Below are 13,634 nucleotides of genomic sequence, written 5' to 3' on the forward strand. Positions count from 1 at the left end.
TCTATCTCAAGTACGTCAACATGTACGCCTCCATCTTCTTCCTGGTGTGTGTCAGCGTGCGTCGCTGTCAGCTCATCATGCGTCCGCTGAGGTTCAACTCGTCCAAGCAAAGAGGAGATTTGGTAATATGTGCCGTTGGCTGGCTGTTAGTCTGCCTGTGCTGCCTGCCCTTTCCTCTCCTGAGGAACCCCAACAATGAAACAGACGTTAATTCAAGTCTCTCAGACTTGTGTTTCTCAGAGCTGCCAATGAGGACGGTCAGTGTTCCAGCCGCCTGGGTGCTCCTCATCCTCGCAGAGCTAATGGGCTTCATCGTTCCTCTTATCCTAGTGTTAGGCTGCACCTTTCTTACTGCTGGCAGTCTTCGGGACTCCACGGCGTGGGCAATTCCTGACCGGGGGGAGAAGAGGAGGGCGTTACGGATGGTGCTTAGCTGTGCTCTGGTCTTCCTAGTGTGCTTTGCTCCTTACCATGTCACCATGCCCCTGGACTTCTTGGTTAAAGCTGATGCCCTGAACAGCTGCGCCTTAAGGGACTTGATTCTGCGATGTCACCCCGTCACCCTCTGCCTAGCCAGCCTGAACTGTAGCCTGGACCCACTCATGTACTATTTCACAACTGATGAATTCTGGAGGCGACTGAGCAAGCCGGAGATACCAGAGACTTTCAGCAGGCGCCTGTCCTGTATGACTGGGGGAGAGAATACAGAGAACTAGAAACTCTTAGAACTCTCTTATTGATGAAGTACCTGAGATAAATATACACTCCTAAATCTAAGGATAGATAGTTAGCATGAAAACTGGTAAGTGCAGGGTCTAGCTGCATAACATGAGACTGGGCTCACCTCCGTCAACGGACTCTTACGGGGCCCTAGCATAAAGAAGGAAGACATTTGTGCAAGAGGACAATCATCAGGTTACGATTGCCTGAGTTAGTTAGTTGGAATTAGCACATGACCTGCGAAAAAAACACAAATAACATAACCTACTATACAACCAACTGTAAGACTAAGTGTAAGTTAAGCAGCAAATGATTATGAACTAACCCTATAAGTTTGCTAACGTTAGCTAGCCATGTTTATGTTGTTAGCAATGTCAACATTAGCTTAAAGAGGACCTATCATGCAAAATGCACTTTGTGATGTCTTTTATACATAAATATGTTTCCCCGGTGCGTCGGGGGACTCACGCAGTGTCAGAAAATAAAACCCTCTCTCTTTTCCTCCGTACCCAAATCTTTTAAAAACGGGTGTACAACGAGCGGATACATATTTCCATCCGCTGTGACGTGTCCATCCACTGTGACGTCGGCGGATCACAGAAAGTTGCTATCAGAAACAAAGCCTGACGTGTTTTGGACGTAATCTCATCTTTGTTTACATTAGCAAGCCTCGCTAACACTCAGAGCTAACCTGTACTGAAGAGCACATGTGTTTAAAAAGCAGGAAATAAAAAAAGTACTCACCTTGTGATAAAAAAAAAAGAGAAAAAGCATTTGAGCTCCATACTATTTCGGAAATAATCCTTGACGTGGTTTAAACAGGATGGCGTTTTATCACAACCGAATTTAACTTTATCTCCAGTAGAATTCTGATCAGGCATTAGCTCCGCCTCCTCTTCTTTTTTTTTCAAGCTAAGGACCCAGGATCCGCGTTTCTCTAACAGGGCTGCAAAAGAGGGGTTTGAGCAGTATGAGGCATGGCTGCAATGGTTGATCTGTTTGGTATTTTGAAAAAAAAACTTCACAGGCATGTTTTGTATAGGCCCTACAATATATTCTTCAAATATAGCATGATAGGTCCACTTTAAATGGATACATTAAGGGTTTGGTATATTTGACTGGTGTGCTTCGTTTGCTAACGACATTAACGTAGCTTGCTAACCTTCGCAAGGTTGGTACCTTAGACGTTATTTGCTGCTTTTAAATACATGACCTAACTCTCTTGGTTACAGTTTTAACGGATTGTACATGTTTTCCGTAGTTTTATTGGTGGAGCTTGTCATTAACGTGATGTACTTAAAACTGTACATAATTATGCTCAGTAGGATCTTTCACTTATTATCGATAAGCGACACAAACAACACTTTCTGCAACATTATATAGTGGCATGTAAATGTTATTTATTCACAATTGTGTGATTACGTGGATTTGCGTTCCATTTCGAGGTGGGCCCGGGCCAGGAGTTCTGCAGAGTAATCCATTATTGAAAAATAAGGGATTCAGTTTAAAAAAGGCCAACTATTTTTCTATTTCTATTTTAATAAAAGATGTCTGTTCTTTCAAAATGTGTACCATCTTGGTGAAGAGTGAGCCGTTCCTGTTATGAATGATGAACATGTCATCAGTGCCAACATCTCTAAAAAGCAACAGGAAATACAGAATACAGGCAAACCCTTAAACCAGCTAAATGTTCCAGTTGTTTGTATCGTAGGATAAGCTTACAGCTCGCAGTGGAAGGGTGGTAGTCCTGGAAATTGAATAATAAGTGAAGAGACAGAATATTCAATAGGTAAAGAAATGCAACTTTATTCAGCAACAAAGTTAATTAATTTCAGTAGCTGCACACAACATTATTTTTGTATCTATTTTTCTAGCACTGTTAGACAGAAAACACGTTTTTACACACACATTTCCTGTCTGATTGTCTTTCTGTGCAGGCATTGACTGCAAACAATTGAAAATCTCTTGAAGTAATTTGGCAAAAGGCCATTTTTTTTAATACCTTCGAGCTTAAGGGCTTTCAAAATCAATGACAATTTTTACAAACATATTGTTCCTGTGACAGTTTTAAACATATGGAGTTTTCCGAAACTTGTAGCAACCTGTAAAGCTACATAGGATTCATAAATAAGAATTAAAAAAATGGACATAAAGAATACTTCTTCAATTTGGTCAAATTTCCATATAGCTCATTCACTTCTTTAGCTTGTCAACAATCCTTCAAGTTTTTTTTGTCACAAATGAAGTCTCTACACAAACACAAAGTCACTGACTGCCCTGTCAGGTATGAAACCGTAAATTACATAAAATCTTCACACAGCAGGACAGCAGTGGCCCCTTGGAGCAGCAGGGCACTCTGGGAAATATCTACAAAGGTGCCTGAGAGCTCGGGGCTCAAGCGTCTCTGGGACCAGACAGACGACCATGTTACATGCGTACTGCAGCTGTACTGTACCATACATTTCCTGGGTGACTTGTGCTATATCACACTATAACATATAGTAGATCTTGTCTGCTCTAATAACCCCATTCAAAGCGGGAACAGTAGGCTGACACACAGACATGACTGTTATGAATAACTTCTCAGTATCACAAGGATATTCAGTAGTAAGACTAACAACTCTCATCCGGAGGTGGGTGGATGTTGCAACACATTAACGACGACTAGATAATTAAAAAGGAAGTTACAGCAACAGAAACTAACATAACAAATTAAACTTAGTATATCTTTAAAGAGCAGGGTAACGCTGGTTATTAGTACAAGACCAACTAGTGAGTACTTTAGCAAGAGGGGGAAACAGCAGAGGAGGGGGGTCAGGCTGTATAACGCTGTAAATTAGATTCACTTATCACAGGGGATAAAGCAAGGGGAGGAAAAAACTGAGTATTTTACAAAAGTAACTTTCTGCTGAAAGCTGTTCCCTCCGTCGCCTACTTCCTCCCACTCTCTCTCTATATCTCTATATCTCTTTTGCTCGCTTGCTTCGTGTTTTCCCATCAAGCCTTGCAGATCCTGGTCTCCGTCACAAATTTGTTCTCAAAGTGGTGGATGGTGAAGCATTCGTCTGCGGAACGCTTCTGGATGCCTCCACCTGACAAGACAAAAACATTACGACTAATTATTAAAATGGCAAAACTGACACTAAATAAAATCAATAGCTGAAAATCTTAACACTTATTTACAGCCCTTCTAAAGTGGTCCTCAGTATGGACAGGTACTAAAAATAGTTGAGTTAAATTCAGCTTTATGTGGTTTAACGTGGAGGAAATGATACTTAGCAAAGTGGAACTGAAAACAAAACGTCTGTTAGCTCAACTTGAATAAGATGAAGTGTGGTTGTGTTATTTGGTTTGATATAGATGTCAGCTATTAAAAGCAAGTTGACAACTGCTAAGACAAAAGTCCTCTATGACGCTCAAGGACAAATATGTTTAAAACTGCTTCTAAAATGTCCCTTCTGGGCACAAGCAGCAGTGTCAGAATTGTAGCCTTGTTCCCCAAACAAAGCGACAGCTTAATTTTAACAGCATTTTGTTGAATAAAATTTATTTTCCACAATTTCCCAAGTATATCAACTAGTTTAGGATTATTTCAACTTAAAGGAAACACCTTATGGTACTTTTAATATTATTGAAGCTTATTAAACGAGACAAAATATCAGTTTTAGATGTGCAGTCCATCCAGACCTGGCAGGCTGGAGCGGCGCTGCATTCTGTACGTGTCCTTCCCCTCACACAGCCGGCGGATGTAGAAGCCCAGAGGCTTAATGTCATCGATGCGCTCCGTCACCACCAAGTCCTCGTGCACCAAGTAGCTGCGGTAAGAGCCGGACTGGGACAAAAAGAAGGGTTTAGGACACATCTTCAAAAGCACTTTTATTAGTTTTCATCAAAGAAAAGCAGCACAGTGAACAAGCCAAGTGTGAGGGACAGCCTTTGTCTGATTAATGATTCATCACCAAACTTCTGTATTTGTTGAAACACTTCCACATTTGATAATGATATTCGCTGATGGCACCACCACCCACGCTGTACAACATGTCCTGGTGGAGAACTCAGTGACTATGACTTTTTTTTGACTAGCTACACTTTTTGTGCCCACATACAGTCCCACATCTCTCAAACTTCTGATATTGCTCAACTCCCGCACAAACTAAAATGCTGTTGCATCAACCTGATGATGTTCATGTTCATATATTGTTGAGACTTGTCATATAAAAACCCAGGTCGTTTTATTTTTTATTAAATAATGATACCAAAACCTAACTATCTATAGTCAAAATGTCAACCTCATGGCTCTAGGGATGGCAAGCTTAGCTTTTCATCTTTTACTTGGTCACATATCACATATTTAAGGAGAGTGAAAGAGTTTCATTATGAAAGTAATACATTCTGATGGAGATGACTCATGCAGAGCTGCTAACACTGAATGTCGGGGGATAGTGGAAGATGATGTAGGCTGGATTTTTTTTACTCAACAAATAACACACATGACAGATTTGCAGAGGATTAAAGCACAGACAATATATGGAATAACTATAAACCCCCTGGATTTCACCAGGTAATATCAAGTGCTTAATATTAGGGCTTATGCCTGAGTGAGAGCGCTGTGCCGGTGTGGTTTCTCCTCCATCATGAAGCTACGTTTCTCTACAGCCGGCTGCGTGAGATGAGATGACTTGACCTGAGATGGTGCCGTGCTGATCATGACTCACCATCAGCTGGGAGAACAGGTCGATGAGGTCCTGAGGGGGGAGCACCACCGAGGTGTTCAGAGGGATCACAAAGCACGTCCTCAGAGTCAGGTCCAGGTATGCCGTCAGCTTCTGCTCACACACATATGAAGAAATCAGGAAAGAGTTTAAAGTACATTAACAGTATGTACAGTACTGTGTGCAGGCCGGTCACAATTACGACTTTGTTGGACGATATGTGACTCGCTCTAACTAAATCAGTCAGATGTCGCAACGGCTCATTCATGGATTTATGTTTAAAACTTGTATCATGGTCGTTTTGGGGTTTTGGTTGATTTTAAACAAACAAAGTCTTGGCTTTTAGAATACAATACTCTTACCACCATATTCAGATGATAATCACATTCTTAAAGCTGATAAAGGCAAGATAACAAGATCAGGGATCAGCGATCATTCTTCTCATACAAACTTTAACTTATATTTTTTAGAAAAATGAACTTCAAACTTTGAAGGCCTTTTTTCTCAGAATTTGAAAGCAAAGAAACTTCTATTTCAATGTATGCAGCTCAAATGTGTTTCAGAGACAATGTTTTGATTTTGATGGAGAAAGCCACGTAGATTCTCCCAGAAGTAATTGTATTGTCCTTTTAAGACCATCTAATACCACTAATAAAATGTTTGTTTAATAGCATTAAAATTCAATTACGCCCTTTTAAAGAGCAATGAACTTTTAATTCTTAAGAAGAATATAGGCACTGGAATTGGAATGTATTAAAATACCCTAAATCATAAATAAAGCGTAACCACACAACCAAAACAATAAATAAAATGGTCTCTTGGGGTCTGTTTTTAAAAAATGTGCCATGTCTGAACGATGCCAAATCTTGTAATGGAAAGGAAAACCTTCTGCTATTTTGTTCAGGCTTTATATTGGCTATAAACTCCTATGTAAACACAACGGGCAATATTTCGTTCAGCAAAAAAATGGTGGAGATGTTCAGATACCCTGTTGAAGTCATGGAGGATGTAGGCGGGGTCCCCGGCTCTGAAGCGGGGAGGGGGCACGCTGATGACGGCCATGCTGTCAGAGATCTCCACCTCCTCCTCCACCCGCGGCAGGTAGTAGGGCTGGCTCTCCCCCCCGGAGGACACGTCACTGAACTGCATGGCGCCGTGGTACATCCTCTGGAGAACACAAACACACAATATCAGATGACTTCCTTGTTAACACATGTACTGTGATTTTGTGGTGGTCTCAGAATACTTGACGTACAAAAGTGCATTTTGCATGATAGGTCCCCTTTAACATAAGAAGTTAAAGCAAGAATGAGCAGTAAAAAGATACAAATTAAAATGTATAAAGATTTATAAAAAACACAAGAACTTCAAAAGTTTAAATAAAATGGAATGGAATATAATATGTGCACATTCATCTACAACATATGATCTTTATATTACAATATATACAAAGGTGTATAAATATTAATAATATATTAATGCTGAATTGGCTTAATTTTGTATCTCTGCTTTCTTCAGCTGCATTGCGAATATTTCAGTGAGGTGTGACGTTCAGAACATTAAGACATTGTTAAACAGGAACCACAACAACTCGTGCCACTGAAGTACGTTGTTGTGTTTAACACGTGGCGAGGTGGGTCTCTGCGACCACAAGTGCGTCAACTGGTCTAACACTGAAGCAGCCGATATGACCTCACTACCTGTCGGCTCTGCGAACAAACAGCACTAGTCTTAATAAACAAATAACATACTGCAGCAGTATGGTTTGCAGTGGCACCATTTCCTCGTTTCTGCATAGAAGCTTCAGGATTTGGTGAAAGGTTCTCACTAAGCTAAAAGCTGCATTAAAAGACCACTAGAGGGCAGCCAGTACTCTCCCTTTCAATATTGTACATTTTGCAGGGTTTTTTTCAATGTTGTAGACTGATGTTTTATTGTCAGTACAATTTGTATAATCATATGTGTGATATGTATTCATCACTACAGTATTTATTCTACTGTATGGTATATAATCTTGCATTTTTTTTGTATCCAAGTCTATATTCATGCATTTGACTTGCACCATTCTTACTTGCACTATTTTCTTGTTAACACATGTACTGTGATTTTGTGGTGGTCTATTTTGCACTATTTTCTTTAATCACAACATTTTACTTCCTTATTTCTTTAATGTCTTAAGTACATTTTGTGTTGCACTGTCAGAGGAGCATAAGGCTTATGGTGTTCATTGCCAACAACTACAGTGTAGCTGTTAAGACAGTTTGACAAGCACATTCATGTACTAATGTGATTAGATACAAACAAATAAAAGAATTAGGGTAAGAATAAGGTTAACTAATGTAATGTGTGAGTGGAATAAAGCTCCTAAACAAAGTTGAATTTCATATGAAGTGTTAATGCATTGTATTAATGGTTAAACGAGCCATTTTAGGCTTTGCTTTATTCGCCTAAGAAAACCTTAGGGGCACAGATATTGAATGCAAGAACTCGTAACAAACAACGCAGCAATACTTAAAAAGATTAAGTCTGCACTTTCTCTGAAGACGGAAGAGAGCAACAGTCAGCATTTTAGTTTCCCGCCAAGGCAAGAGTGTTGATCAGCAATGAAACAGCCTCAATAACTCTTACCCAACTGAAATAAAAGCAAATTAAATACTATTGAGAATGAGGACAACAATTTCAGTAGAACCACACTTAAAAATGTGCATTGTTTCAATATAACCTGAGGGATAGAGCAGGTAGAGCTTGCCGATGTGGAAGTGAATCTTTTGGTATCTTGTGATTCTAAGTCTACTCCTGGATTCATGATTCATTTAAAAAAATAATACGCAGTTCAAAATTGAATCTGGATTCAGAGCATAAGGTTATTTGAGATCTACTCCAGTCCGCTGTGGGCTAATAGAAGTGGTTTGGCAAAAGATGGCATGACGGCAGAATAAAGAGTCTATAATATATTTTAAAAAGTTTTATAAACTGATTGCAATTAGGCATACATAAAATATCTTTAATTTAACATGTATTCATGTTAAGTTTTAACATTTAAACAATCTTGTTACTAAAATTGGTCTAGCATTTCTCAATTTGCGATTGAGAAATATGCGACTTTAATACAAATGTTTTACAAAGATAAAATTGCTGCCTGTAACAGGAATAAATAGGCAGGATGAGGATAGCTGCCTTTTAGTTTCTCTTGTTAATTGCAAAAATAAATGTACACAAAATAACTCAAAGCCCTTGTCTATGAAAAATAAAAACACCAAAACAATGCCCCCTAATGGGCCCTTCTAACTGACACAGCTGCCCCACATAGTAAACTGTTGCCTCCTGGATTTTAATGTAAAAATGTGTGCAAACATTGATTGCGAATTGAAATGCAGATTAAACATTTTGAGAAATGCTGTAGTGTCAAAGGAGCTAATTTGAACAGTGTGTGCAACTTCACATTCTCTGTGTCTCTTACATAAACTGTAATATATGGATCACATGACAGACCCTGTGGCATCTCTAGGCCTACCCATGTCAGGTGGACTGCCCCAGTGTGAGTTTCAGAACAACAATACTTAGAAAACTCCAATACTAACCCCCCTTGGTCAAATGAATATGAACAAAACACACACGTTTACCTTTGGGGTGAAATATCGATAGAGACATGCTCCCCCCACGATGAGGCCGCTGAGGATAAAGGCGATGCCCAGCAGGGTGAGCAGGCAGCGACCTGTAGAGCCCTCGATGCCCGCCGGAGCAGAGGCCAGCTCAGGATCCTAACACACACACACACACACACACACACACACACACGCAATGCCGTCAGCAAATCCACTGTAAACCCATAACATTACATGCATTTAATATCAACATTCAACACATACAGCTTTGAATCAGCAATCTCTAATCCCGTGAATGTTTGGCCTGTGCAGAACAGCTGTGTTGATGTTCAGAAGATGGGCGGTCCCATGTTGTGCTGCTGTATCAGGTGCAGTATAGCACGCCAATCATTAAGCCGAACACACTGCAATGTTAACAAAACGCTACAGAATATGCATTAAAAAGGCACATAGAAGGAGTCCACGTTTACAGTAGAGTGCCGGCGGTCTGTGCAGGCCTGCTACTACCAGGCTAATGACGGACACCGGGCTGCATCGCTCTGAATCCCGTTAGCTCACCTTCTCAGCGGCGGGTACCTCTTTGCCCAGCGCCTTCTGCGCCAGAGCTGAGTTAAAAGCTATCTTCACCATACTGCTGGTGGAGAGGAACCGTCAGCTCGGGTTTCTTGTATAAATAGGAGAAAGGAGAGTGTCGGTTTGACCAGACTGCAGACAGACTCGTTTACTCTCGGCAGCTCCGCACTGTGACGCACTTTGCAAGCACGGCTTTATTTACAGCTTCCGGTGGCTGGAGGGGATTAGGACATCCAGAGCGGAAGCTAGAAACACTGCATAAAATGTAAGATAAATGACATATATAAACAGCTTGAGGTAATTTAGACGACCTTTATTGCTGGTTTGACAGTGACCACTGAAACCATTTATGGCTTCATTTATTGCCTCCAGCATCCCCTCTTGAGAGTTCCTTTGTGTAGCTTTGCCGCCATGGAAGCAACCCTTATTTTTGTGTCACACTAATGCTCCCAATCAGGAAAAATCTGTTTCCTATACAGATTTGACCAAACCTAATACCACAAGACATGAACTATTTACACTTTTGGTTAAGCCTGTCTCTCTTTACTTTATTATGTACAGCACATGACACAAACACTAAATTCTAATGCACAGTAATGAAAATTATATTTTGAGTTTATATAGTAGACCATTCATCTCTGTAAATATTCCACTCTGTAAACTGACTGTAAATATATTCCCTCCTACAGGCCGGGCACTACCTGCCAGTGCGATTGCCCCATCAATGACACACAGTACGCCGCCTTCACTGCGCTGTGTGGAAACACAGGCCTGTTCCAAGGCTGTACTGTATGTCTGACACATATCCTCAATCCTCTGGTCTGTGGTGGTCCCCTGCTTCCTCTGCTTACACTCTCCTGACTTGGTTTAAGTTGTATGTACGAGTAAATAAACACTTACTGCTGCACCAGCTCTCTAATTCCACGCAACTCGGTGGCATCTCTCCAGCCCTCTCTGCACTGCAACTGTGCCCCGTGCATCTCACAAACACACACATAAGCACACTCGCACACTGCAAGGCTATGATATTTCCTCTGTTTAACAGACAGATTGGACCGGTAATCACCACTGAAAGGTACATAAACAGAGCAGCTGATTTCTGTACCTAACTCCCCCTCCGTGCACAGAAACTGACTCTCCCTGAAAACCCTAAGTGGTCCTGAAGGCTTGTTTATGGGGTCATCTTACGCTGTGTTTGATCTGAGAGTTTGCCCACACATGCATGCGTGGACACACACGCACGCATGCGCACACACACACACACACACACGTGCGCAGCAAGAGAGAGGGAGAGCCAGCATTAACAGTAATAGCTGAGATGATAAACAAAGGACTTAGATTTAATCCTGAGAGCTTCTCAGCATCACACACAAAAAGAGGAAGAGGAGAGAGCCAGGAGGCAACCGCACTTAGGGGTAAAGCGTGGAGGCAGGTGGGGGGTGTCATGGAGTGATTCTGGGGGAAAGTAGAGTGATGACTGGGAAAAGCACAAAGTTACAGGGAGAGGCAGAGCAATCTGCAGTGTCTGATGCTTGAGTGAGTTTTCCGGGGAGCTGATTAACGGCAGATTAAACTAGCCGTCCGTCCAGTTTACGTCTCAAACTCTATAGCAGGCCTGCTAGCTAGAATTTATGTGCCTCTCAGACTGAAAAGAGCAAAACATACACAAATGGACACCCGTGTTTTTGTGCACATGCACACAGAGGCAGCGGGCGTGATAATGTTGGATGGCAGGCGTGCATGATGGAGTTTGAATGTTTCCCTTCGGTCTGCAGAGAACTTCCAAAGAAAGCAATACAAATACACACATGCATATGCAGACACAAACACACACTCCTTCTTGCCTGCATTGTCAGCAAATTGGGGAAGCCTGCAGGCTTCATGAAGTGTGAGAAAAAGAAGCTCTTATGCATGACATCACCCGCGCTCAAGCCAACAAATATGAACACACACACAGAGACACACCTCCTAGATTTGTCATCAATTTCAAAACCAGACATGTATAGCCGCAAGTGACAAATGACTCTGTCCCTTTCACTGCTCCCAACTATATGGTACAGGCACACACACACACACACACACACACACACACACACACACACACACACACACACACACACACACACACACAGAGCTCCAGAAACTGCTATGGTAACAGCTGGCCACAGAGTTGCGTGGAACCAAAAAGTTAGACACTGCTCAGTACTTCATAACGTCACTGACAGGTCTTCATGTGGACCCACCATAATCACCATGTGTCTTGAGTGGGAGAACATTTAGTGGTCAGAGAGGGGAGAGATAGAGAAAGAAAGAGAGAGAGAGATTTGGAGAAAGTTAGGAGGGAGCCAGAGGAGCACATCTCATGGGTATAGTGTACATGTGGCGGAGAGCAGTGGTGCTGCTTCAAAGCACCTTTCAGATTCCACCCTCCAAAAAATCAGCGTGCATCACACTCCCATGATCCTTGCCCCGCTACACACACACTTTTGGCAATCACATATGGCTTAGAGACAAGGGTGACAAATGAGTATTTCCTGTGAGTATCAGTTTCTAAAGCTACCTTCGCTCTCCCGTAGCACTGAGAGCCTGTCTGCCTGTCTTCATCTCCTCTGCTCGGCTCACCTCAGGGAAATGTAATAATTTCATGCTGAAGGAGCTCTGGTCAGGCAATGTCACAATAAAGATCAGGATTGGGTTGTAACGGCTATTCATGAGTCTGTGTGTAAAGCACTAATGCTGCTTTCTAATGGAGTTGGATACATTCACGAGAACAAATATGAGACTTTTCTGGTATTTACAATATCAGAAGTTGACATTTTCTGAAAAGTTTGTTCTCAAAATCTTACCACTCGAGCAACAAGCATATTGCTTTCACAAGTTTACATCTAGTAACCATAAGCTCACAAGTTCCATTCATAGGCAGCTTCTCCTCACTACTAGCAAGCTAGTTTTTAGCTCCCTTTTAGCTAGCAAGTGTGCATTGCATCACTAACACCAATGAAATGTATTCTTAGCTATACCCAACTTCATTAGGCATTAGTAGGCCAATATAATGATATGCTATGATACATTTGAACTGTCCACAAAAAATGACACTTAAGAAATATATTAAACACCTAAAGAAATTGGTTTAGCTAGTGTTATGGGCCTACTGGCAAACTTTAAGCAATTTTGAGTATGTTGTAAAATATTTGCATCTTACGTTATTATTTCACTTAATATGATCAAGAGTTGGTTAAGATATATTGACAATATTTCATATTAGCTTGTCTCTTTTTACTCCTTACTCTATAAGGGTCAATGATCAGCAAGCTAACATTAGCTTTTTCAGTGGGTTACAGTTAGCTGTTACAGTACATACCGCTGTTAATCAGTGCAACCTTTTTTAATATAGAGTTATGTGAATCTCAACTTATACAAAAACTAGTTATATCGCCAGGATAATTTAGAACTTATTAAAGGCAGGTTAACAACAATATAGCCTACCTAAACTCTATTCCACTTCTTTTTACAAACACAATAGATTTGAACAGTATTTACTATTGTTGTTGAGCCAGTCATTGATGATGACAAAATAGATGATCTAACATGGAGAGTTATTACGTTTTCTATGACTTTATTCAAGAGGAATGGCTGTTTTTAACCTAACTTGTGACCTAATGTTACCCTGTCTGTCTGTCTGTTTGAAGTTTAAAGAGGGCATGTGAAATGCCAAAAGAAAAATAAGACATTGGTATGAAAGGATTATTAAAGCACAGGAGTGAAGGAGAGGACAAAAGGTATGACTAAAAGAAAGAAAAATGGTGGGTCACAGATGTATGTAATGAAGGACAACTCAAGGTAAGCAACTGGCACAGGTAGAAAGGGGAAAGTGGAAGAATTGCAAAAGATGAAAAGCGATGAAAGCGTACAGAGAAGAATGGAAGGATGGAAATGGAAGCATGTCTGTTATGTTACTGAAGGTTAAACTCTGGGGCAATTACCTCATCATCATGAGACTGCTCCAGAGAGTTACATGTTCGGC

At 41.0% G+C, this 13,634-nt stretch overlaps 2 protein-coding genes across 2 annotated transcripts; one reads left to right on the plus strand and one right to left on the minus strand.

Moving 5' to 3' along the window:
* Positions 1-5: 5 nt before the first annotated feature.
* On the plus strand, positions 6-1,176 carry gpr174 (G protein-coupled receptor 174; the record flags this gene model as incomplete). The annotated part of the gene is made up of 1 exon (XM_010771968.1): positions 6-1,176. A coding segment is annotated over one exon (711 nt), but the record flags the coding sequence as incomplete, so codon positions are not given.
* A 1,325-nt stretch (positions 1,177-2,501) lies between these two features.
* LOC104946180 (integral membrane protein 2A) lies at positions 2,502-9,810 on the minus strand. Its single transcript, XM_010771960.1, has 6 exons — positions 9,596-9,810; positions 9,056-9,193; positions 6,420-6,599; positions 5,436-5,546; positions 4,408-4,552; positions 2,502-3,812 (listed from the first exon to the last, which is right to left on the minus strand). The coding sequence occupies exons 1-6, from the start codon at positions 9,665-9,667 to the stop codon at positions 3,718-3,720; spliced, it is 741 nt and encodes a 246-aa protein (XP_010770262.1). The 5' UTR covers positions 9,668-9,810; the 3' UTR covers positions 2,502-3,717.
* Between the last annotated feature and the right edge of the window lie 3,824 nt (positions 9,811-13,634).

Source organism: Notothenia coriiceps, unplaced genomic scaffold, assembly GCF_000735185.1.
Source record: "Notothenia coriiceps isolate Sejong01 unplaced genomic scaffold, NC01 NC01_scaffold00010734, whole genome shotgun sequence".
In the NCBI taxonomy this organism is placed as follows: domain Eukaryota; kingdom Metazoa; phylum Chordata; class Actinopteri; order Perciformes; family Nototheniidae; genus Notothenia; species Notothenia coriiceps.

Excerpts from the sequence above, each read along its gene's own strand:
- LOC104946180 (XM_010771960.1), bottom strand. The coding sequence starts at position 9,667 with ATGGTGAAGATAGCTTTTAACTCAGCTCTGGCGCAGAAGGCGCTGGGC. Across the intron at positions 9,194-9,595 it reads AGGTACCCGCCGCTGAGAAG|GATCCTGAGCTGGCCTCTGC; the intron begins GTGAGCTAACGG and ends TGTGTGTGTTAG. Across the intron at positions 4,553-5,435 it reads ACCTGTTCTCCCAGCTGATG|TCCGGCTCTTACCGCAGCTA; the intron begins GTGAGTCATGAT and ends TTTTTGTCCCAG.